At 39.1% G+C, this 26852-nt stretch overlaps 1 protein-coding gene across 4 annotated transcripts in view; it reads right to left on the bottom strand.

Moving 5' to 3' along the window:
* The window catches only part of PHF3 (PHD finger protein 3), an 85923-nt gene extending 62145 nt beyond the window's left edge, over positions 1–23778 (bottom strand). For 2 of the 4 annotated variants that reach the window (XM_062186325.1, XM_062186327.1), the window contains exons 1-2: positions 23480–23778; positions 11410–11678 (exon numbers count right to left, since the gene is read on the bottom strand). In XM_062186325.1, coding sequence (XP_062042309.1) covers positions 11410–11653 — 244 coding nt within the window. In that variant the 5' untranslated portion in view covers positions 11654–11678; positions 23480–23778. Of the gene's footprint in view, positions 1–11409; positions 11679–22831; positions 22849–23479 lie in introns of those variants that run through there. The other 2 variants (XM_062186326.1, XM_062186328.1) reach the window with 2 other exon arrangements.
* Between the last annotated feature and the right edge of the window lie 3074 nt (positions 23779–26852).

The raw sequence follows: 26852 nt of genomic DNA, 5'->3' as shown, positions 1-26852 counted from the left end.
AGCAGCGAGAATGAGAAAGTAAGCAAGCTGCTCTTTGAGGTTAGAAGTAGAGGTGAGAGAGTAAACAATATTTCGCCTCCCAAGGTTGCTTGTTGCGATCACAACCCTAAGAAATGGTCCAGTAAAAAAGTGGTCAGGACTGTGCATTGTTGGCATATCCTAAGTTCAGGGACACTCAAGAACAATGGCATACTAACTAGCTATATTAGACATTCTTAGAAATATCAGAAGAAAAATTATTTCTACATCAAACTTTATGCTCTATGAGGATTGAGCTTTTGTTTTGCTGAACACCGTGCATCTATTGCCTAGCACAAAATAAACATTAGTAAGTAAAGCTCAGATTTTTAACAAAAATTAATTTTTTTTTAGGATCTATTTATGTGAAAGAGTTAGAGAGAGAGAGAGGGAGAGATAGAGATCTTCCATCCATTGGTTCACTCCCCAAATGGCCACAAGGGCCACGATTGGGCCAGGCTGAAGCCAGGAACCAAGAACATTTTCTGCGTTTCCCATGTGTGTGGGAGAAGCCCAAACAACTGAGCCATCTTCCACTGCTTTTCCCAGGCCATCAGCAAGGGGGCAGATGGAAAGTGGAGCAGCAAGGACAGAAACCAGTGCTCACATGGGCGCAACCTAGCAACTATGCCACACAGAGGGAAGGAGGTCAGATTTTTTTTCTTAAACCTAACAATTCCAACCTGAATTAATACTTTATCCAATAAAGAAGGCTTATGGCAGCCTTAAACACATCTACCTGTTGGCAATTATTAAAGGCATTATATATCCTTAAAGCACCCTTCTAGCATTCGTGAATGATTAAAGCACTGGCTAGTGACTCACACTCTGCCCAAGGTCTTTAACAACTAACAGCCATTTCAGGCAGTCATAAATCTTTGCTACAAACACATACATTCTTCAAAAGGGGAGAGAACTATCCCATTCTGCTCTTTTAAAAATGGGGTGGGGGGAGTCCTAATTTTGCTAACAATGAAGCTAAATGAAAGTTGGGAACCATTTTAGAGCCCTGATTTTTAACAACAATCACATACTCAGAAGCAGAAAAATTTAAGACTATTCCAATCCAAAAAATGTGACTGACTTATTAGTGAACTTGGAAAAGCAGCCACTCTCAGTATTTCAGTTTTGGGATTAATAATAGTATCTATAAACATGAAATAAGGTTTTTGTGAAGATTTGACGAAATAGTAATAGCAAAGTACAGTACTTGTTAACATACATACACATTCACTTAGTTTATCAGCTTCCTATATATAAAATTCCTTGTGAGAAAAGACCTATGGACTTTTTTTATAAGCTGCCTTTGTCTGCAAACTCACCTTGAAACCACTTTCTGAAAACTCCTGAGATTAAAACTTCTTTCCTCACAACACATTGGAGACTTTGATAATTTACTGCGATGGGTAATTTTTTATTAACTTGGCTAGGTCAAAATATCCAGATATTTGTTTAAACAACCAATTCAAATGCTGCTGTAAAGGTGTTTCTTAGAAGATTAACATTTAAACCAAGGAGTAAAACACATTACCCTACATAGTGCATGCAGTGCCTTGAGTAAACTGAAGGCATGAAGTGACAAAAGATGGAAGTTCCCTGAGCAAGAGGAAATTCAGATGACAGCCTTTGAACATCAACTCCTCCTCCCTAGGTCTCCAGCCTGCCAGCCTACCTTGTAGATTTGGTGCTTGACAACTTCCACAATGGTACAACCATGTCCTTAAAAATCAATCAACATCCTTTGCTTAAAAAAAAAAAAAAATACACAAACACACACATGAATAGACACCCTGTTGATTCTTTTTCTCTAGAAAATACTTACTAACACACTTATAAATTCTGAGAAGCTTGCTAACAGTTTTATTACTAACACAAAACAAACAAGATTAATATTGCTAACAGGTGAAAATGATCTTGAAAGCAGGAAAACAAATGCAAACTGACCATGGAAGAAACAAACAGGCTACAGAGAACTCAGCCCTGACAAAGATAGCAATGACCAGAGTTCCAAAATACTTAAGAATTAAAAAGGATCAGAAATTCTGTATTTACTGTGACATCATTCAAAGTCACTAATCGATATTGTAAACTTTGTACATCTTTTATCTTCTCTTCCTCACTAAATACCATTAAATTGAGAATAAAAGACTAAGAGATAAAAACCCTAACCACAACGAGAATAAGACTAAAAACAGAAGAGAGATTTCAACATATTTCTGGAAGATGAAAACAAAAAATTAATGAAACAACATGAAAGAGTCATAGCTCCAAAATAAGAGGAGCTAAAATATAAAGGGGAACAGCCCTGTCCCTTAAACTTTTAGAATCTCCAGAAATGAAACAGAGAAAATAAGTGGATGATTTGGGCTGCATTTAAGGAATTAAGTGAAGGCTCAAATACTAAAAGGTCAACCCCATTCCTTTCCCCAACTTCCATTACTCAGAAGGCTTACAACTACACACTGAATTTCAAGCAAGAAAATCTTCGCTTAAACTGAAACTGAATGAACTGCAGGAAACAGAACGGTTACCACTTAATGATAAAGTACTTCTCACTCTCGAACATAAAGGTTCCCAAAAATAACTACAAGCAATTTAGCCAACATCCACTTACCCCACAGAAAAACTTAAGTTTCCTATTTCTCTCCATTTTAAACATCAATAAACAACCAAAAATAATTAAACATTTAGGGAAAACATGCAATATCATGGGAAAAATCAAAGCAAAAAGAAAAGGACTACAGATTCATATTACCCTATAACATTAGAATGCTTCTTAAAATTATATGAAAAAAAAACAAGTTAGAGTTCTTAGAAACATGAAAATTATCAAAATCAAATATTCAAAGAAAAGAAAAATTTGACAATGACTTTCTAGAAGATGTAAACAAATAATGGAAAAGATGAAACTGTTAAGAAACATGAGTCAATATATGTCTACTTGGAGTTGCAGAGAAAAAAAAAAGAAAATTTCCCATAGAGATCATTCTTGAAACTGAAAAGGCCTACCAAGTACAAAGAAAAATGAGTAAAAGCCTAAATCCAGGTGCCGGCACAATGGCGCAGGTTAATCCTCCACCTGCAGCGCTGGCATCCCATACGGGCGCCGGTACTAGTCCCAGTTGCTCCACTTCCACTCCGGCTCTCTGCTATGGCCTGGGAAAGCAGTGGAGGATGGCCCACATGCTTGGGCCCCTGCACCTGCATGGGAGACCAGGAAGAGGCTCCTGGCTCCTGGCTTTGGATTGGCAAATCTCTGGCTGTTGCGGCTATCTGGGGAGTGAATCAATGGAAGACTGTTCTCTATGTCTCTTCCTCTCACTGTCTGTAACTCTCTCAAACAAATAAATAATCTTTAAAAAAAAAAAAAAAAGGCTAAATAAATTCAGACACACCACTGAAATTTCAGAATAACAAAAAACAAGATCCTAAAACTAAGATGGAAGGAAGGTCACTTAACAATGCAACAAGCATCGTGTATCAGGCAACCCATCAGCAACACCTGATGCTGGAAGGCTAAGAAATTATGTCCTAACATGTTAAGTGGAGGTGAGATTCAACTTTGTATTACATATAAAAGCACAGCCAAGAAAGCACAGATATAGAGGGAGGAAATACAGGAAAGCAACAGCTCTAACCAATGAGGGCAATAAAATTCTACAGTAAAAATTGTACAATAGGCCTTGAAACTGACAAACCCAGAGAGGAACAAACAGTGACAGAAGACTGGGAGACAAATCTCCAGGGAAAACATTAGATTCAGTAGAAATAATAATATGCTCAAACTTTGAGAGGCTAGGTGATGAGGATCTGTTTTAACAGAATAGAAAAACAAAATTTTTTTTTTTTTTTTTTTTGACAGGCAGAGTGGATAGTGAGAGAGAGAGAGACAGAGAGAAAGGTCTTTCTTTTTGCCGTTGGTTCACCCTCCAATGGCCGCTGCAGCCGGCGCAACTCGCTGATCCGAAGCCAGGAGCCAGGTGCTTCTTCCAGGTCTCCCATGTGGGTACAAGGTCTCCCATGTGTGACATCCTTGGGCCACCTTCTGCTGCTTTCCCAGGCCACAGCAGAGAGCTGGTCCAGATCCACTCTTGATTCCAACTACCTACTATCAAACATCTGGGGAGGTAGTGGGTAATTGCTCAAGTATGTGGATTGTTTCCACTCTCAGGACTGAGTTCCGGGCTCTTGGCTGCCTGGCCAAGGCCCAGTATTGCAAGCATTTGGAAAGTATACAAGTAAGATCTTTGTCTCTTTGTCTTTCAAATAAATTTTAAAACATGTATTATAGTCTTGGTCCAAGGTTTGTTGGTTTGGGGTTTCTTCTTAAGTGAAATAAGCAGTGTGCTTCAAGAATAATGGAATGAATTTAAGCACTAAAAGGAAGAAATTAAAAGATATTAGGATATAGTGATGAAAATAAGATTAATTTTATTTCACATTTTAAATTAAAAGAATATATGGTCAAGGCAGGCATTGTGGCACAGTGTTAGGCTGCCACTTGGGACTCCAGCATCCCATATCAGAGTACCTGGTTTGAGTTCTGGCTATGCCATACTTCCAATCCAGCTTCCTCCTAATATACCTGGGAAGCAGCAGATGATGACTCAAGCACTTGAGATCCTGCCACCCACCCATGTGGGAGATCTGGTCCAGCCCTGGCTACTGCAGGCATTTGGGGAGTGAATCAGCAAATTAAAGATCTCTCTCTCTCCCTCTCTCTTCCCTCTTCCCTCTCTCTCCCAACTCTCCCTCTGTCTCTCCCCGCCTCATTCCCTCTCTCTCTCCCTCTCCCTCCCCTTCTCCCACTCCTTTTCCCTCTCTGTTGCTCTGTCTCCCAAATAAACAAAACTTTTAAAAATAATAAAACATGGGGCTGGCACTGTGGCACAGCAGATAAAGCCACCACCTACAGTGCCAAATACCATATGGCACAAGTCCCACCTGCTCCACACTTCCCATTCAGCTCTCTGCTAGAGCCTGGGAAAGCAGCAGAAGATGGCCCAAGTCCTTGGGCCCCTGTACCCACGTGGGAGACCTGGAAAAGGCTCCTGGCTTCTGGCTTCAGTTCGGCACAGCTCCAGCCACTGCAGCCATGTAGGGAGTGAACAAGTGGACGGAAGGTATCTCCCTCCCTCTCTGCCTCTGCCTCTCTAACACTTTCAAAATAAATAAATAAATCATTAAACACACACACACACACACACTCACTTGATTTTATATTATGATAAGGAAAGCAAAAATAAATAGAAGCCAAGTAGAAGTATAACAGAAAAGTCACAGAATATACAAAATAAAAACATAAATTGGAACCCTCTGGCCTTCAGCAACAAATTCCCTAACCTCTACATTTTCTCTTTAGAAAGTGGTATTCTAGTATCTGTGTTAAAAGGCTTACTTTTGGCCGGCGCCGCGGCTCACTAGGCTAATCCTCCGCCTTGCGGCGCTGGCACACCGGGTTCTAGTCCCGATCGGGGCGCCGGATTCTGTCCCGGTTGCCCCTCTTCCAGGCCAGCTCTCTGCTGTGGCCAGGGAAGGCAGTGGAGGATAGCCCAAGTGCTTGGGCCCTGCACCCCATGGGAGACCAGGATAAGTACCTGGCTCCTGCCATCGGATCAGCACGGTGCGCTGGCCGCAGCGTGCCAACCGCGGCGGCCATTGGAGGGTGAACCAACGGCAAAAAGGAAGACCTTTCTGTCTGTCTCTCTCTATCCACTCTGCCTGTCAAAAAAAATAAAAATAAATTTAAAAAAAAAAGGCTTACTTTTTATCTCTGAGTTCAACTGCTACTTCTGATATTAAGAATGACTTGTAGCAAAAGCTACCGAAAACTACCTGTTTGAGAAGAACTGGCAAACTCCATGAGAAATGTCAGAACTGAATAACAGTCTATCACACAGAGAAAGCATAAGAAATAAGAAAGAATTAAAAGCAGTGAAAGCTACATACATAGCCATCATTGTGCTTTGTTATACTTCATATTACTTAAAGAAGCGATGAAATACATCAAGCCTACAAATAAGACTTTAGAAACTAAAATGAACATAGACTAACTTTTAATTTTAAAAAAAAAAAAGTTTCAGAGATACCTTAGATTGGAACAAACCTTAAAACGTCACCTAACAAAAACAATCATCTGATGCCTGCGTCTCCACTAAAATACCCAGGAAGTAGAAGGGTAACATCCAGAAAAAGTCTAAGTCCCATATTCCCTGGGAATCTATTATCCTATTTTCAAGAAAGCCACTCAAACTCTGCCTCCCTCTAACTGCTACTTACTGGATCTAGGTCTTTCCCTTTTATCCATTAAGAAATTACCTTCCTGTTCAGCAGGACAAACATTCAACATTTATGTCAGCTGTTAAGTCCTACTCTTTCCACCTTCCAGCGTTTCTCCTTCTCCACTAAATTACATCTTTAATCCTATGAAATCTTTGCCTTTTTTCTATTCTAAACACATTCCACTTTCACATAAACATGAGTAAAACCTGAAAGAGCAAATATCAACCATCAATCTTTTAGAAATGAAGTTTTATTCTTAAAGGTTATGCATGAGCTTAAGAGGCCAGTTAACCCTCTCTAACATCCAACTAAGAGTATATACAGTCCTAACAGTATTAAATGTATTTTCATCACATTTGCATGACCAGTTTTCATATATTAAATTTGTCTTTTTCCTGTTCAAACGCAATTCTCAAAATCAGTGACCTAAAAAGTTCTTGAAGCACAAACGTTTGGAAAGGGGAGGGTTGTGGGTGGGAGGGAAGTTATGGTGGGGTGGAAGCCATTGTAATCCATAAGCTGTACTTTGGAAATTTATATTCATTAAATAAAAGTTAAAAAAAAAATTAACACACACTAGTAACTCAGAATAAGAAGAATAGTGAAAGGACTCTAGTGTAAATACAGAATGAATTTATATATGTAGATGGAACTGATTTGCACAAATAACTCCCTACATCCTTCTTAAACATGTACAAATAGGAAATACAATAATATCTGAATACTGGATTTTATTGGACCAGAGAGCTACTGTGTTTAGTTCAAGGTACTGTCTTATTGAAAATGCTGTCAAGTATAAAGTATGAACCCATAAAACTCGTAAATACTTTTTAAAGGAATCTCAGTGACACACTAGGACACCAATCATTTCTCCAGATCAAGTACAATATAATCTTTCAGGTGTTATGCAGATTAATTCTATCTCTAATGAAGCAACCCAAGCTACAGAAATATTAAAAGTTAAAAATTTGTATAGCACAAAGAAACAAATACAAGTTCTGCCTTACATGTGAAAGCTAAAAAAAAAGTTATTTCATACAAGTAGAGTAAAACAGTAGTCACTAAAGGTAAGGGTAGGGATGAGGAGAGCTAAAGGGAGGTTGGATAAAAGGACCAAAATACTGTTACACAGGAGGAGTAAGTTTGAATGTTCCACAACACAGTAAGGGGCAATAGTTCACAGCTACGTGCTTTCGTAAGAACTGGAAGAGAGGTATTCAAAGCTTCCCAATACAAAGAAATGATAAATGTTTAAGGAGAGAGAAATGTTAATTACTCTGATTTGGACATCACAAATTGTATGCACATATCAAATTATTAGCAATGTACCCCATAAATATGTACAATTGTTATATGTTACTTAAAAATGTTTTGCATGCCAAAAAAAGGGCATTTGTAAAATTATGCTACTTTAAGAAGCTTGTAAAATCAGTCAACATGTATTAAAATACTTTGCTTAGAAGGAAAGTAGCAAAGTTGAAATTATTTAAGTAAACAATGACTGATGTCATCTGACAGCAATGACATATGTAAGGCAGTTATCACATTGTGTTTTAGCATATTTTACTTTACAGTTGAAAAAAATACACAAGTACACAATATAAATCAACTCACTGAATATACAGGGGTTCGGTAAGAGTTCAAAGACTTTTTGCTTTGATTTATCTCCAAAAACCATGCTACAGGAGGAATTTTTTTTAATTTAGTGAATGATGATTTTGCAAGCCATGATGTGGCTAGCAAAAGACATCTGTTTTATAGCCATAGAACTTTACAATGTACTATTTAAAGTAATGAACTGTAAAAACAAGATTGTTTCATATATATGAAGCATAGCTATCAATGTAAAATGGAAATGTGTTTATAAAATCAGAAATAAACATTTCTTAATGATATTGATAAAGTCAGTAAATAGCATCTTAATGATTTTGAATACATTTCGTAAGTGGTACACAAACAATATATTCAGCATCTTGAATCTATTACTTGGGAAAATTTTTAAGGATATGATAGTAAGATTTTTTAGAATAAAAAATAGGTTGATCACGGAGATAAAATATTTTCAATACTTAGTGACTTTCCTAACTCAATGAATTCAAGAAATGTATTACTGGGCAAATCAAAATACATATGCAAACACTGCAGTTAGACAAAGTAATATTTTATAGAATCACAAGTACTCTAGTGCCTAAGTCAGGACTCTACAGGTTACTATCTCTTAAGTGGAAATAATTCAATTTTTGTGCATTTGACAAAGTGCTATAAGTAAACTTCCACGTAGCATTCTTATTTCTACTTATTTATTTTCATTTTAACTTAATGGGGAAGAGATGAATTTTCCATCCACTGGTTCATTCCTCAAATGCCCAACAGCCAAGAGCTGGGCCAGATGGAATTCGGTAGCCTAGAACTCAATCCAGGCCTCCAAGTAGGTGCTAGAGATCAAGTATTTGGAACTATGACCTGTGGCCTTCCAGGATTCAATTTTTCAGGAAACCAGAATTAGAAGCAGAGGCAGGATTTGAACCAGGCACTCCAATTCCAAACAGCATCTAAACGCTGCATCAAATACTTGCTCCCTTATTTTTATAATTTTTAAAACTACTGTGTTATTTTTGGAAGCAGTAAAATATAATGCAAGCCATTCAACTAGGTCAAAAAATTGGTTTTGGCAACTGCACAAACCAAGCTATTTCAGTATAGCAAAGAACAAGACAGCAGTTATTTTGTTTGTTAATTTTGTACACTGTCAAAAAGCTACAAAATAACCACTGTGTCTAACTTTCAATATCCTGAGAAACATGAGGAATACAGATAGGATCATATCCCTGCTTAGTTTCAGCTAAGACAATTATTATAAAAAAAAATGGCTAAGAATTGTCATTTTTAATTTATAACAAAAGCCTAAAATTATGAATAGCTGAATGTTACTGTCCACATAGAATTTTCATTGTTATTCTTCCTCCTTGCAACTTCTCTTTTTATTACAAAAGAAAAAATTAAAATATTACTCTCTTTTCAAGTTTACTCTCAATAAAAAATGTGTGGGCCTTTTACCAAATTAGGCAATCACAAAAGGCAAAAATCAACTTTGAAGCAAAATAAAACCCCTGCCTGATGGACCAGTGAAATTTAAATAATCCTAAACAAAACAGCTTTATTAAGTTTCCCCTACAAATGCCCTTATGTATCTTAAAAATCCTTTACTTCACATATATTAATACAAACAGCTCTGCTACAGAACCTAGATAAATAGTGGCAAACAAGTCTTAATATAAGGATTTAGAAAGTAATTCTATTTAACTTCTTCAATAAAGTTTAAAAGGCAGTAGAATCATACATAAGTATTAAGAAATCATACCTCCAAACTATTTTAGACACTTCAACAAAGGTGCTGTAAGTCCTCACTTAGCAAAGAAAACATTCACCAAAACTAAAGACTTTTCACATCAATAAAAACTTTTCATATCAACAGAAATCAAGTTTGAAAAAAAGGACACCAAGTAGGAATGACCATATTACTAACAGATTGAAATTTTTTTAAGTAAAAATGTCTAACAAGATGATACATGTGCCAGTTCCAGACATAACAACCTTGAAGGAAATGCAGTTCCAGCAACAAGAATTCACATATTAAATCAATGGTTTTTCAGATCTTAGATTAAACTGCAAAACAGTGTGCAGATAATCAAACACTGTTAAATGCTTAGTAATAAAGAGAATTAGAACTACTGGACTGACACAGGAACCAAAGTAAAAAAACTTAAACAATGCATACATAAAACAAAATTTCAAGCTTTAAAACATTTAGAATACAGCAACAAAAACAAAGTAAACCTATGCAATAACACAACACAATGCAAATAATTCAGGCATACACCATTAGCAAGAAATGCAAAAGACCTCACTACTGTTAAAATGAAAATTCCTAGTAGCCAGTGTTGAGGTCTTAAGGCAGAGTTTCTGACTAATTTATGGGTGAACATCAAATCAAATTTTAAGTATTGCTACATTAAATTTAAGTACCAAGTTTTAAGTACTACTACATCAAATTTAAAATATTAGGCAGAAAATATGAAAAAAAATATACTGGAAAGACTACTGTAGGAAAAGTCTACAGTCAATGAAAAACCAACATCACATAAAATCTGAACTACACTAGAGAATGGTGAGGGAAAGCCTTTAATTGCCTCAAAATTTATAGTAATAATTCTGTTGTTTCTGAAAAACTGTATCTTTTTCTATATATTAACATAAATGCCAAAGCACCTTCTTATAAAAATAGTTTAGCCCTTCAGAGTTACCTTCCTTAGTCTTTTAGCTATTTCATTTACAGGTTCTAAAACAATGCTGTCCAACAGAATGCAAAGCATATATGTGATCTTTATTTTCAAAAAAGCATTTTTTAAAAAAGTTAAAAGGAAACAGGTGAAATTAGTATTAATAATTCACTTAAATAAAAATATCCAGAACATCACTTCAACATGTAAAAAAAAAAGAGATGAAATATTTTATAACTTTTTCATGCTAGGTCATCAAAATCTAATATGCATTTTGCAGCACATCTCAATTAGGACTAGATTCATTTCAACTGATCATAATTACGTGTGTCCTGTGGTTACTAAATTAGCAAAGGTTTAGAGCTCTTTCTCTGGTCGAGATACATGTATAAAATACCAAAGCATCTGAAACTGGAGAAAACAATATATTTAATCCTACTGGCTGGGAGAGACACTGAGAGAGGTTGATTCAGTCTTCCCTTTGACTGAAAGAGGCCTAGGAAAATATGTCCCAATTTTCACCTGTTGTAATGATGTAATTATTAACAGCATTCCCTATAAATCTCAAAAGTGTCCCACTTTAGATGATAAATTATATGGTCACCCTGCCTATACCTCCACAGAAGCTTCAAAGGTAACTCCATATTTCTTAGAACAAAATTTAGTTTAACTTCTAATTCTGATGCCTGGAAAAGAAGATCTAAATTTAAAGGAAAGTACCCTAAATTCACTGCCCTCGTCATTTAAAAAAAAAAAAAAAAAAAAAGCTGCTCAAAATTCTTTTTATTTTAAATTGCAGACTAAAAAAAAAAAAAAAAGTAAGAATTACCTGTTGAACAAGGCATCTGGAAATTGGGATCATTGCTATCCAAAACAGGCAAACAGAACTGGTTACTTGCAGATCCTAGCATAGGATCCTTATCGCTGAGCATGTTCTTCAGCGAGTCCTCTAAGACATTTTGACTTGTACTAAAATCCTCACAGACTTCATTCTCCAGGTTGGATCCTAGAAATAGGGCATCATCTAAGTGTTCAGTAGGAATTAAATGATTAAATGTATCAACTATATCCATGAAGACTTCTGTGTGTCTTTCAGCCCTATAGAAAGACAAAAAAAATACCATAAGAAATAAAGCTACCAATTGAAAATCACCTAAAACCAAATTATTTTTTAATAGTTTGAGTCTAAGAACACACTTAAGGTAATTGAATTTCTGTATTAAAAAAAATCCTCACTACTTTTAGAATATACATTTGGAAATGTAGAACAAGTCTTTACTACATGTTTCTTCACCATGCATGTAGAATATCATTTTTCAGAAATCTTATTAAATGCTTATTCATTTAGGAAAAATTATGTATAATCCATTAATCAGACACATTTGAAAGAATTACATGGCTTAAACCATAAAAACCATGTCTGTAACCATAACTTTTTCATATTTTAAGAATCAGACACCGCTTTTACAATAAGTCCATGTAAAAGAGCTCAAAGTATTAAATGTTTACTGTCCCACATGTATGAAGACTACAAAATAGGCTTGTTTTATTTACAAAGCATTTAAATTATGCAAAGAGATGAGACAAAAATTTTTTTGTGGGAATAGAGGAGGAAAATGGGAAACTATTAATCCAACAAATCAAAACTCAAAAAACCACATACACACGCAAAGACGTGCACATACACACAGATTTTCTAGGGTCCCACTTCAAGAGAAAATGAGATAAATGACAAAAATAATCTACATCATGTATTTATATTAAGTTATATGTACAAATTATCCAGTTAAATCTCCTACGTGAATGTCACCTACATACTAGGCATTGCTCAGAAAATCATTTCAAGATCTAACAGCTTCAATTATCCAAAGTGGAATTATTTCCAACATTGGTCTTACAGAAAATTAAGTCAACACAATCCAGGGAGAGATGTCGACCAAGAAACTTATTTAGCTATCCAATTGGCCAGAAAATTTCACAGGTTAAAGCAGAACATATTGGGCTTCATAATTCCCAAAATTTAGCTCCAAATCTAACAAATTTTCTAAAATTGGCCATGAATTATTCTTCCATTTTATGTCACAAGGTGCTACAATTTCACATATTTACATAGTTTAATCTACAGGAGTGAACAATTATTATCCTTTTAAAAAGAAACCACATTTAAGCAATATAAATGTCTCCCCAAGGTCACAAAATGGCACCAACTTTCAAATGCAGGCTTCACACTCCAGAATCCATACCCTTCCTTAACCATTAGCCTTTTACACTGAAATGAGAATTGCAAAGACCTGACTCATATAATGCTATTTAAAAACAATTTTCCACATCAGTGACTGCCTGTGACCACAGATAAGGGAAGGACAGACTGCAAACACAGAATCTTTGGAGAATGATGGAAATGCCCTGAAGACTGATTTTCCTAGCACTTTACAATTTTTTTAATTTATTTATTTATTCAAGAGCATAGAAAAAGAGAGCTTCCATGCACTGGTTCACTCTCCAAATGCCCACAATAGCCATGGTGCAGCCAAGGCCAAACCCAGGAGCTGCAACACAATCAATATTATCCATGTTGAGTGGAAGGGACCCAATTAGTCATCACCAGGGTGATGCATCCTCCCAGGGTCTGCATTAGCAGGAACCTGGGCTCAAGAACTGGAAGTAGATATGGAACTCAGGTCATGGGCGGGGGGGGGGAGGGATGGAGGAGAGGAGGAGGGAGAAGGCAGGCATCTTCACCATCTTCTTAATGGCTAAACACCCCCACCAGAGATCTGTTCATTTTTTAATGGATGTACTTTACTGTATTTCAACTTTTAAAAAACTAAGAAAATTTCCTGTCACAAAAAGCAATTCCTTTCTAGGTAAAAGAGTTTTAGCATCTCTTCTCAAATGTTGCTATTCACTTACACTGAAATGTTAATGAAGTACTGAAAGAAAATGATAACAATTGTGTTAACTTGCTGGTTATTTTATGTGCATTCTCTAAATCAGAAAATTGTGTTTTTTTTTCAATGCTGATGAAAACTCAAGAAAAGCTCCTTTAAGGAATTCCCTATAGCTATATGATCTCAGTACCTACGATTCAATTACACATCACCAATACTTCTACTAACATGCTTTCAGATTGCAAAGAAATTTTAGTATAATAAATTCTGGTACCTAAAAATAAGTTACCAAAAAATTACTAAATATTTACAAAACCAAATAAATTAGAACAAAAAAATCATTTATCTGGATGTAGCAGAATTCAAAATTTATTGCAGGCCAAAACTGTCTTCATAAATTTGCAGTTCAGTTAATAACCTTTTCTTTTTAACTTTTAGCTAGTTTTGTATTAGCTTTTATTTACTTATTTGTATTTGAAAAGCAGACAGAGTCAGAGACAGAGATGGATATTCCAACTACTGTTTCTCTCCCCAAATGCCCACAACATCCATACCAAAGCCAGCAGCTCCAAATGCAATGTGGCTCTCCAAAGTGGGTGGCAAGTTCCCAACTACCTCCGCATCACCTGCTGCATCCCAGTGCACATTAGCAGGGAACTGTCATTGGGTACTGAGTCAGGACTCAAACCCAGGCACTATACAAAATAAGATACAGGCATCCAAAGCAGTATATTAACAGCTGTGCCAAAGCTGTGCCCTTTTCACTCAGATGAATCAAAAAGAAAAAAAGGCAATTCCAGCTCTAGAATCAAATGGTTTATTTTCCTTACAAAATGGTACATGGAATCACTGAAAATGTACGCATTTCCATGGCAACACAAGGCTGGTAAATTCTATAACTTCGTCTAAAGTTCTGTTGCACCAAATTTACTCTGTGAGCTTTCAGGTAGTAGGGACACTCAAAAGTTAGAGTTACATAGCTCAAAATCACAAAGCTATTAAGGAAGACCAAGCCATCTAAATAAACGATAATTTTTTTCCCTAATAATATTGCTATCAGTGAAACCGCCCCAAAACTCCTTCATTAAAAGTACTTTCAGAGCCTGTGGAATTCTGTTTAATCTCAGTACTTAATAATCTTCAAAAGATCTATTTCATAAAAAGTAAAGCACATTGTAAATATGATAGGTCAAACTTCCTGTTTTTTAGTCATAACTAGTATGACTTTAAAACTGTTTTTCCAAGAATTTAATCAGACATTCTCAGGAAAAAGCCTTCTATGATCAAAAGTGAGGAGTATAACAAGGTTGAATTTAACAATATCTTTTATTTATTGAACAAATCTTTACTAAGCAGATACCACTGTGTGAGTCACCTTTAGTAATAAGCAAAGGAGAATGGGAACTTCCTCAGATAGAAAACAGTATAAAGCATCCCAAATTTATGGATCCAAAGAAGACAATTTCCACAGGATCCACCACATAACTAATGTTTTGTGGAACACATTTTAAGCATCAAACTGGTGTAAATTAGACTGAGACAGTTTTTTATTTAATTTTTTAAAGATTTATTTATTTGAGGCCGGCACCGCGGCTCATTAGGCTAATCCTCCGCCTTGCGGCGCTGGCACACCGGGTTCTAGTCCCGGTCGGGGCGCCGAATTCTGTCCCGGTTGCCCCTCTTCCAGGCCAGCTCTCTGCTGTGGCCAGGGAAGGCAGTGGAGGATGGCCCAAGTGCTTGGGTCCTGCACCCTATGGGAGACCAGGAGAAGCCCCTGGCTCCTGGCTTCGGATCAGCGCGGTGCGCCGGCCGCAGCGCACCAACCGCGGCGGCCATTGGAGGGTGAACCAACGGCAAAAGGAAGACCTTTCTCTCTGTCTCTCTCTCTCACTGTCCACTCTGCCTGTCAAAAACAAAAAAAAAAAAAAAAAAGATTTATTTATTTGAGAGAAGAGTTACAGACAGAGAGAGAAGGAGAGACAGAGAGGTCTTCCATCCACTGGTTCACTCCCCAAATGGCCAGAATGGCCAAAGTTGAGCCGATCCGAAGTCAGGAGCCAGGAGCTTCTTCCAGGCCTCCCACATGGATGGATGCAGTGGCCCAAGCACTTGGACCATCTTCCACTGCTTTCCCAGGTCATCAGCAGGGAGCTGGATGGGAAGTGGAGCAGCCAGGACTTGAACAGGGGCCCATATGGGATGCCGGCACCACAGGCGGAGGCTTAATCTATTAGTACAGCGCTGGTCCCTAGCTTTTTTTTTTTTTTTAATATCCCTGTACCTATCTACCTATCATCTGTCCATGTAAGCTTTTTTTCTTTTTTTTTTTTTAAATGAAGATCTACTTATTTGTTTGAAAGAATTAGAGAGAAGGAAAGACAGAGAAATTTTCCATCCTCTGGTTCACTCCCCAGGTGGCCTCAACAGCCAGCTCTGGGCCAGGCTGAAGCCATGAGCTTCTTTCAGGTCTCCTACATGGGAAGCAGGGGCACAAGCACTTGGGCCACCTTCTGCAGCTTTTCCCAGGCCATTAGCAGGGAGCTGGATAAGGAGTAGAGCAGCCAGGGACACAAAACAGCATCCATATGGGATGGTGGCACTGCAGAAGGCAGTCTTACCCACTACACCACAATGTCAAACCTTAAGAATTATTTTTTCTTATATGGTTCCAAACTAGCTCTGGAAGTAACTCCCAAAGGACAAAACAAAATGGCAAAAATCAAGAGTAGGCAGCCATACACAACTATCTTGAATTAAGCATATATTGGAGTGTGACTTCAGGTTCAGATATCAAGCTCAATATCAAAATTAAAACTTTCATGCTTAACTGACTTCAAAAATATTAACTCACTTAAAATCGCCACACTAATCTAGACTGGATCATGAACAGGGCAGCGACAAAGAAACATGAAATCAGAAGAAAGTCTAATTTTGTTAATAACACTGTACTAATAGTAATGTTAACTCTGATAAAGGCACTAGCATTTTGTCAGATATTAATAACCAGGGAAACAGAATGAAAGGCATACAAAGAATTCTGCAATCTCTGCAACTTTTTTATAAATCTAAAACTATCCCAAAACTAAAAGTATTTTCAAAAAAAGAAAAGCAATCTAAGGATGTTCCTGGATATCTAACAATGTGGTTAGACAAAGATAACCAGATCTAAGTAAGGGGAAAAAGAGCAGATTTAGAGCTGATCTAAACTTTATCTAAATGCTTTCTTACATTTCACATGCTAAATTTAGTAATTAAAACAAATAATATAGGTATATTTTAAATAGCTAAAGATATATCAATCAACATGAATACTTTTAGAATATACACATTAAATTCAAAAACTGTTTCTGGAGCCAGAAACTGAATAATCTGCTTAACTCAAAATTACTTATTCATATACTTATTCAACATCCACTACAAAGCACTGTAAGTACCAGTGAAACAAACTCCAGTTTCAAATTCCAAGAGCTCACAATACAAAACAGATTATTTACAGACAAAAACAAACACAACACAAACATGACAACAAAAAATACTTTGCCATATTGAAGAGCTGCAGATACTACCACAGAAAATGATGAAACTTAGAAGGGTTAAGCAGGAGATGTGTGAGCCAGATCCTAAAGATCCAGAGGATATTCCAAGCAAAGGGAAAAAGCATGTACTAGTTATGAGTGCCTGAGATTGGTCCCAGTGGGATATTTACAAAGACTCACAATACAATTAAAAATAACTAGTACTATCATTCTGGTCTGAGTCCAAAGATTTTTCCTGTTTTAAAATACTTGCTTTGGCCGGCACCACAGCTCAACAGGCTAATCCTCCACCTGCGGCGCCGGCACACCGGGTTCTAGTCCCGGTCGGGGCACCGGATTCTGTCCCGGTTTCCCCTCTTCCAGTCCAGCTCTATGCTATGGCCCGGGAGTGCAGTGGAGGATGGCCCAAGTGCTTGGGCCCTGCACCCTCATGGGAGACCAGGAGAAGCACCTGGCTCCTGGCTTCGGGGCCGCAGCGGCCATTGTAGGGTGAACCAATGGAAAAAGGAAGACCTTTCTCTCTGTCTCTCTCACTGTCCACTCTGCCTGTCAAAAAAAATAAAATAAAATAAAATACTTGCTTCATATGCAATGCTCAGAGAATATTGCAAATATAGTGGCCACTAACAAAATCAGACGAAATTATTTTCTAAGAGTTTCAAAAATGAATAGCATGCTAAAAGGTAAGATTTAGAAAGTATCAAAAGAAAAAAAATACACTTCAACAAAAACCAGCTTTAAGAGATTGGAGAAACTAAAAAATTTCTGTATGAAATCTTTAAAATTATCTTTTAAGTACATCTATGTATATATTATTTCTGTAAAAATTTAAAAAGCACATGTAAACCCAATAATAAATCAACAAAGTTATGAAAGAACCTGAGAGGTTACACTATGATGAAGCTCTCTCTCATGTAGTCTGCATGTGTGTGTGTGTGTGTGTACATGCTAGTGGGTGACAGGAGAGGGACAAAAATATATCAAGAAAATACAAAATCTATATAGAAAAATTAAATAAAGTAATGGTGGTGGTGGTGGTGGTGGTGGTGGTGGTGGTGGTGGTGGAGGAGGAGGAGGAGGAGGAGGAGGAGGAGGAGGAGGAAAGGCAGTTTATGTATGAAGGTAAATAAAGACCTCATTAAGAATGTAACATCTAAGCCAAAACCTGGAAAAGGAGTGATCAATCCATAAATGCCTAAAAGCAATTCAGGTAAAGACCTACTCTAAAGGGCAAAGGCCCTGGAAATAGAACAGCACACTTTATGCCTTCCAGACCTTATACCATGATTTAAATTAATCACTCAATTTCATCAGGGACACTCAGAAAAACTTTCTGATAGGCAGTAATGAAAATATAAAAATCTTATTAATAGGGGCCGGCATTGTGGCATAGCAAGTAGTAACTGACTAAAACACTGGCATCCCTTATGGACACCATTTCAAGTCCCAGCTGCTCCACTTCCAACCCAGCTCTCTGCTAATGGCTTAGGAAAAGCAGCAGAAGACAGTCCACAGGACTGTGCCCCTGCCACTCTCATGGGTGACCCCAAAGAAGGTCCTGGCTCCTGGCTTTGGCCTGGCCCAGCCCTGGCCATTGCAGGGATCTAGGGAGGGAACCAGTGGATGGAAGCTCTCTGTCTCCTCTGACTTTCAAATAAATCAATCTTAAAAAAAAAACATGTATTACTAATAACAATAAAACATGAAACTCCATATGCTCTAACTTCATGCCACTTTTCTACAAGCTTGATTCCAATAATTCTCAATCAAAGATGACTAAGGCAATCCACAAGTAATGTGATCATGTTTAGACATTTTTGGTCACCAAAACTGCAAAAAGTATTAATGGCATCTAGTACATAAATGATAAAACACTAAAATAGCCCCACATCACAGAATTATCCAACCAAAAATGTCATAAAGGCCAAGGCTAACAAACTCTGCTCTATACTTAACTAATTCATTTAATCCAACAATCCTGTATTATAATCCCAATTATTAAAAAAATATGAAATTGGAGAGGTTACTTGCAAAAGTGGAAGTTAAAATATAAGCCCAGAAAATCTCATTTTAGAGCCAAAGAGTTTACTGCTACCCTATATTTTCTTTTTATAAAGTTAAATTTACTGAATGCTTATCATGTACATTATGTAAATTCATTGTGCCATTTAATTCTCACAACCACAGAATTAGCCAGGTATTATTATTCTCAATTTGCCAGAGGTGCTAAAGCTTACTGAAGCTACACCCATTAACACACAGTAAGTAACTGATAGAACTGGAACTCCAATCTGCCTAGTATGACGCCAGGATCAGTTCTTAACCACTGTGTTATAACAACGTTAAGAATGAAACATAGGTTATCCTAGCAGGTCTGAGTCAAGGAAAGTTGTTAAGAAGTTAAGCCGTGTGTATGACATTACAACAGTTCCACAAAGCTATGCCACCAGTCATCTGCTTAACATACCCACTTTAAATTCTGGTCTCGGATCATTAGTTCAAGTCTACTGGTAAGATCTCACAGAAGAAAGCAAGAATCGTAACTTCTTTTCTGAATGTTTCAGATAAAATGAATATATGAGACACGAAGAGGTCTGCTGTACAAAAAGTTAAGATACAAGCAGACCTAAGAACCTGGAAAAAGAACTATGAAATAGAGGTTGAAACTGGCAGATTTACACTAACCAAGAAAAAAAAAGTTAATTTTGAAATTTATAGTTAAACTGGCATTATACTACAATTGAAATTTTAAGAAGCACCAGTGAATTAACCACAGTAGTGCAACCAGATTACCATTAAAACTACGGCATACTTAACAGTCCAATCCCACATACATTTAGTACATACTATACACCTGGTCCTATCCTAAGTCTACAGCATGCATTATCCCATTAGTTCCTCACAACAACCTTGTAAGGTAAGTGCAACTATCATTTCTCTTTCACAGAAGAGTAAACTGAGGCACAGACAGATAATTACATTACTTTCCCGAAGTCATTTACCCAGTATTCTCAAATTCAAACCCAGGCAGGGTCATTCCTGAGCCTACACTTTTACACTACTATATTTTATGCACTCAACTTGTTGAACACAAATTTTTATGGGTCTTAATATTTCATTAATGAAATATTTAAAAATCCTGGAAACACTCATTCCAAAATAAAGCAGGAAATATGCATTTAGCTGCCCTCTCCACATAAACAAAATGGCTATCCATTTACATGTATATGAACCACAACATGTGGAGGAAAAGCAGTTATAAGATAAAAACTGAAATTTATTGTCTAAAATTTCATGTTTTCATGTCCAGCTCATAAAAATTATTAATGAATAGCAATTTTAAATTTAGCTTTTTTGTACAATCTGTCATTCAAAACTGATAAAGTCAGATTATTTCAACAGATTAAAACATGGATAATATTTTTCAATTTGTACTTTTCCTCTTCACTATACAAGTAGCCAAAAAACATTTAAATTCTCTGACCACTAAAAAATGGCCAGAATTAAATACATAACACACCAGTCTATACATTTGGCAATCCTTCACACAATGCCTTTTACAACTCTTGAAATCTCTGTCTCTTAACTTCAATATACTAATTTAACATCTCATGTCTTTGCAATCTTGTTTCCCAGCCAAGATTGCTCAGTGAAAGTAGAAAAGAGCCATGGGTATTTCTAATTACACAAATACTATCAAAAGGCAAAGGAGAATTTTTACTTTTCTCAAAAATGCAACAGTATCATAACTGTGTAGCAGTTTGCCAAGTAATATTTGTAGTTTAAAAAATAAGATGTCTATGCTTCTGAAGTTACTCCAGGATTCTCAGAGGTTACCCAAGAAGAAAAAAGAGAAATAGTACCCAAGATACACTGTCCTAGAAACTGAGAAACTGTTAAGGAATTCTCAAAATTTGGATAAATAAAAATAAACAGAAATTAGCATTCTTAGAACTCTGACCTCCCTAACAACTGTGTGGTCAAACAGTTATGGGCAGTATGCAAACCTGGATGCAGATTAATACAGCTCATTATCTCATTAAAAAATAAAACAGGAATTTCCTCAAGGAAAAAAAAATGCATGAAAACAATTTCAAGAGAATTTAACTGGCACTTAGTCTGTGTAAAAAAAAAGTACACATTTAAGAAAGCAAAAATGTGTCAAAAAAACAAACACTATATTACCATGTCAAGGAAGATACTCATCGTTTCAAGTACTTGAAACACAGAAATGTACAGATAATTTTTTATTCACTGGTTTTTCAAAGTATGTCCCATACTGTGTAAAAACCTAAACTCTTAAGATAATTTTTCAGTAATCCAAATTATCACCTGCTTTCAACTTTTATCAATAATACACTGCCAGACTATCAACCTTTCCCAGCTGATTCCAATAAATGAAATTTTAATTTAATAATATAGTCTTAAAATAAGGGCAATTTTCTTTCAACTTTTATCTTTAAATGTTAATTTGACCAAATCTGTTTTTCACCCACATTTACCCAGAACACTTATGTGGTCTTCTCTGACTATGCAACACACAAGTATACTATAAAATCAACAGGATAAAGTTATCAGAAGTCTATCCCAACACAGAATGCATAACTAACTCAGCAGAAATTCACTGTTCTTCCAACAGAATGCAAAAACTATAATTAATTTTTATGCTCTTCAATAATTGGACTATAACCCATACGAGAACAGAGAAAAACTTCTGTCCCATCAATGACTCATTTGTTACCATTTGACAAGTCCCTAGTATGGTTATCAAGCAAAGTTTAAAATCGAAGGTTTACTTTTCAAAATAAAAGAGGCTCATTTCAGCGGTACAAGTCTTTCTGCTGCTAAGGAAGTGCAGTGTGGCTTAATCAGGGCATTAAAAGCTCTTAAAAGTTTCCCCATAAATTGTTACTACCATTAGAAAATGGATTCTGTATTTTAGAACAATGAAACTGATAATGGTAGTGGAGAAAAAATAACCAGTGAACATAAGAATGGAAAAAATACATATATATGTATATATGTATGTACATATATATGTGTGTGTGTATATATATATATAAAACAAGTGGAGAAAAACTAAGTTGTAAAAACCGCTATCTGAGCTAACAATAATCTTTACACATCACCTTGTGTGCTATGGAATATACTATAAACTCAAAAACCTCAGTACACTAAAACAGAAGATTTCCCGGTTCTTCTGATTCATGGGTCTATTGACCGTCACAAACACACATCTTCAGCTACAAACTGTCACAATTTCCAACACTTCATTCAGGAATCAAAAATGGTAGCAAATGAATGAGTGACTTAAGTGTCGCTTTGGAAGATCTTAAAACAATCAGTTTGGGGAAAAGGAGGCAAGTTTGACCTTCCCCCATAGCAATAAATAGAACAATGTGCTATTTAGGTATTCCTGAAGTACTTTACTTTTAATTTTTTAAACTCAGCTTAACATAAACAAATATGCAAGTTCGAATTTCAGGAAGGCTCAATTACCGAGGACTCTTTTCAAACGAAGTACCTACGAAATGAAGACTGGCCTGGGTGGATACAGCATTGTTGCCACTCACTCTACTCCATGACCACAGTCTAAGAATGACTACGGAACAGCACTAAGAATCACACGCTCGAACCACAAGTCTCCAGAAAATGGCACTGAAAGGCCCCAAGATGGGAAAAGGTCATCTGACCTGACAATACACTGCCGAGGAAAAGAAGGGCCCTGGACTGTGCGCGACACCAACATTCTCTCCCATTCTCCCTCCTCCCCGCCCCTCCCCCCGGGTCAGGTGATCAGTTATTTAGCACCATTAACACGTACAGATCGACAAGTGGCTCCTTAAATGACTCGTATCATCGGAGAGCAAGAAGACTCTTAGGCTTTCCGATCTCAAACCAGGCAAAAGGAGTCGCCACCTTGGGTCCCGAGCACAAAAGCGCGCGGCAACAGGAGGATGGATGGGGCACCAGCAACTCCCCAGTCCAAAAGCGGGGCCGACTACCGGCCTCGCGGCCAGGGCCGGTCCCCGCTTCGCCGCGACTCGGAGATCAAGGCTCGATGCCCGGGTCTCCACGAGAGGGAACCGGCCGAAGGGCCGACTGCCCGGGCCTTGCAGGCCCGGCCTGCCTGGCAGCGCCCGCGCGGCGGCGGCACACACTTGCCGCCGAGGGCCGGGGACCAGCGCTACGGGCAGGCCGCGGCCCCGACCTCCCGCCCGGCGGGCCGGCCACCATGGCTCTCCCCCCAGCCCGTAGTCCACACGGTCCCGGGAGGCAGAGGCGCGGCCGGGGTAGGCCGAGGGCGTTGCGCAAGAGGCCCCAGGGGCGATTTCCCCGCTGCGCGGGAGAAAGGAGCCGAAGGTCCGCCGCGGGAGGGGCAGGAGGCCCGCGGAGGCGCTGTGCGTGTGGAAGGGGATGGGGGAGGGGAGGGCTGCCCGTCTCCCTGGCCGCGGCCACAGCCGCAACTCACCCAGCTCCGCCAGACGAGCGCTACCACTGGCAGCAAGAGGAAGATGGTGGCCGCCGCCGCCGCCGCTGCCGCCGAGGAGGAGGAGGAGGAGGAGGAGGAGGAGGGGGCCCGATGGGTGCCGCGGAGAGGGGGTACGCGCAGGACGTCGGCGTCGCTGCCACAGCCTCTTTTCCTCTCAAGACCGAACGGCGGCTGCGGACGACGCTAATCCTGCCTTCCGCGCTGCCCGCCTAGTCCTCGTTGCAGCCGCCGCCGCCCTGCGCTCGAAGGTCGCTTGCCTCGTAGGGACTGTGCGACGGCGCGAGACCCCGCAGCCATCGGCGTGCAGCGGCGGCGGCGCGGGAGCAGGAGCGGGGGCGCGTCACGTGACGCCACTGTTTACCGTTCCGGGGGCCGCCGCCTGCGTAGCCGCTGCGCCTGCGCACTGTGGGGCTTCCCGCGCCGCGCCTCCGTGGAGCCCCGGGCCGCCGCACGCCAAGGGCCGCGGGCTTCCAGCTTTCAGCCTGGGGGCTGCTGGGAGGAGGGAGGCGAGGCAGGAGGGCTTTTTCTACAATAAGGAGTGCTAAGGCTTTACAATTAATGTGAAAGTGGTGGGCAGGGTTACTTTCCACTCCTTTTGTTAATTGATTGTGAGAGGTAGACTAGGGTGGAGCAGAAGCGCCCCCTGCCCACACACCCTTGCCGCCTCTGCACAACAGCCTCACGGTTAACTACCTCAACCCTCAGCTTTCCGGCCACAAGGCCAGTTTCCCTCAGGACCTTGGCTCCCTCAAGAAACATTCGAGGTATCAATCAAGTCAGTCTTCAAAATGTGGCCCAGTGATTCCTTGTAGGGTACCCAAGACCCCTCAAGGGAGCCAACAGATAATGTCTAACGCCAGATTTCTTCCTACTTTTGGACCAAAACGGAGTAGAGCAAATAGAGGAAATAGGGATGAGAGTCCCGTCATTAAGCCAGACTTAGGGAAACTTGCGAAAATTTTTAAATGTGCCAGTCTTTTAATTTGTTGGACCATTTTGTTATTTTTCACAATAAGCGTGATTTAAGGTAATACATAATGAATGTTGTTGTTAATCCTAAAATATGTTTTTGGGGCAGGTGTTGTGGTGAAGTAGGTTAAGCCACTGCTTGGGATGCCTGCACCTTGTTTAGGAGTGCTAATTTGAGCCCAGCTCCTTCCAATTCAGCTTCCTTCTAATGCACACCTTGGGAGGTAGCAAGTGGTGGCACAGTATTTGGGTTCCTGAAATAGCTCCTGCCTTCTGGCTTTTGCCTGACCCAGCCTTGGCTCTTGCAGGTTCAGGGGGTGAACCAGTGTGGATGGATAATCTCTATCACTCCATCTTCCAAATAAATAAGACTTTAAAAATAGTACATGTTTTACATTTTTCTTAGATTTAACGTCTCAGATGTTAAATTATCAACAGATACAATCATATAAAGAGGAGCTCTTGGGAAGCCCTCAAATTTTAACTATAGAGGCCTCAGGACCAAAAAGTTTCAGAAGAACTGGTCAAGGTTATGTACTTCCAAAACAGGTTGGGTTGACTCCTCTGTCAGCCCTTAGTAAGACTGTGATACAGCTGTTTCCTGTTAGTCAAAATGAGCCTGAAGCCTGTTAGGAACAGAGATTGTATCTTCTACCTACAGGGATATTCTAGTGTTCAGATAGCAGCAGCTGAGCACCTTAACATGTGGTCCACGTTCTTCTAAAACTTTTACTTGATTTAATCTTCACACCTGCGGTTCACATATTAAGATCAGTTCAGGGTAGAAGAAAACTCACAAACGTGGTTAAAAATCTACTCGTTCGTTCCTCTCTCTCATGTTCTGATGTTTTAAGCTTTCCCAACACCAAACACACCTCTGCAAAGGAGATTTGGACTGTCCTGATTCTACTGAATTCCTAGAATTCCACCCCCTACCCTGACTCATCAATCTCTCCAGACTTGACTTTGTAATTTTAAATGGTTTTTTTAAGAAAGGAAAATAGAAACAAGGAATCAACAATATTTTTTTAGGATCAGTTGTTTGGCCTAATGGTACAGTAGCAGCCAAGGATGTCTTCCTCCGATATCAGAGTGCCTAGGTTCAAGTCCTAGCTCCCATACTGATTCAAGCTTCCTGTTAATGCACACCCTGGGAGGCAGCAGGTGGTAGGTTAAGAAGTTGGGTCCCTGACACCCATGTAGGAGAAATGAATTAAGTTCCTAGTTCCTCATGTCAGTGTTTGCCTAGGTGGACCATTGCAGGCATTTGAGAGTAAAATGGCAGATGAGAGCACCCTATCTTTTCTTTCTTGTGTGCGTGCTCGCTCGCTCTCTGTCTCTCAAATAAATAAATAATTCTTAAATACATAAACAAAAATGCATTTATTTCATTTGGGTTGTCAAAGAGGAATTACAAAAGTAAACCTAATTGGTATCTTTACTCTCCCTCTGGACCTCAATGTGAAACTTGAAAAGAGCGATTGGAAAGAATAAAACTATTGTAATAAACAAAATCCAATCCTGAAGAAATTCAATAGATTAGAGCTCTATGAAGGAAATCATTAGGTAGAAAATCCCCTTAGAAGAATTGAGGGGCTCAACAGGCTAATCCTCCACCTAGCGGCGCCAGCACACGGGGTTCTAGTCCCGGTCGGGGCGCCGGATTCTGTCCCGGCTGCCCCTCTTCCAGGCCAGCTCTCTGCTGTGGCCAGGGAGTGCAGTGGAGGATGGCTCAAGTGCTTGGGCCCTGCACCTCATGGGAGACCAGGAGAAGCACCTGGCTCCTGGCTTCGGATCAGTGCGGTGCGCCAGCCGCAGTGCGCCAACCGTGGTGGCCATTGGAGGGTGAACCAACGGCAAAGGAAGACCTTTCTCTCTCTCACTGTCCAGTCTGCCTGTCAAAAATAAATAAATAAATAAATAAATAATTGAGGCCGGCGCCGTGGCTCACTAGGCTAATCCTCCGCCTTGCGGCGCCGGCACACTGGGTTCTAGTCCTGGTCAGGGCGCCGGATTCTATCCCGGTTGCCCCTCTTCCAGGCCAGCTCTCTGCTATGGCCCGGGAAGGCAGTGGAGGATGGCTCAAGTCCTTGGACCCTGCACCCGTATGGGAGACCAGGAGAAGCACCTGGCTCCTGGCTTCGGATCAGCGCGGTGCGCCGGCTGCAGCGCGCCTACCGCGGCGGCCATTGAAGGGTGAACCAATGGCAAAAAGGAAGACCTTTCTCTCTCTCTCTCTCTCTCTCACTGTCCACTCTGCCTGTCAAAAAAAAAAAAAAAAAAAAAGAATTGAAGAAAACATCCTTTCAGAGAAATGTTAGTAAATTTAAGAAAAAACAAAATGGAGGTTTAAAAAGATACAAAACCCCTAACCACTACATTT

The sequence above is a fragment of the Lepus europaeus genome, chromosome 3 (genome assembly GCF_033115175.1).
Source record: "Lepus europaeus isolate LE1 chromosome 3, mLepTim1.pri, whole genome shotgun sequence".
In the NCBI taxonomy this organism is placed as follows: Eukaryota; Metazoa; Chordata; class Mammalia; order Lagomorpha; family Leporidae; genus Lepus; species Lepus europaeus.
This window is presented reverse-complemented; position numbering and strand designations above follow the sequence as displayed.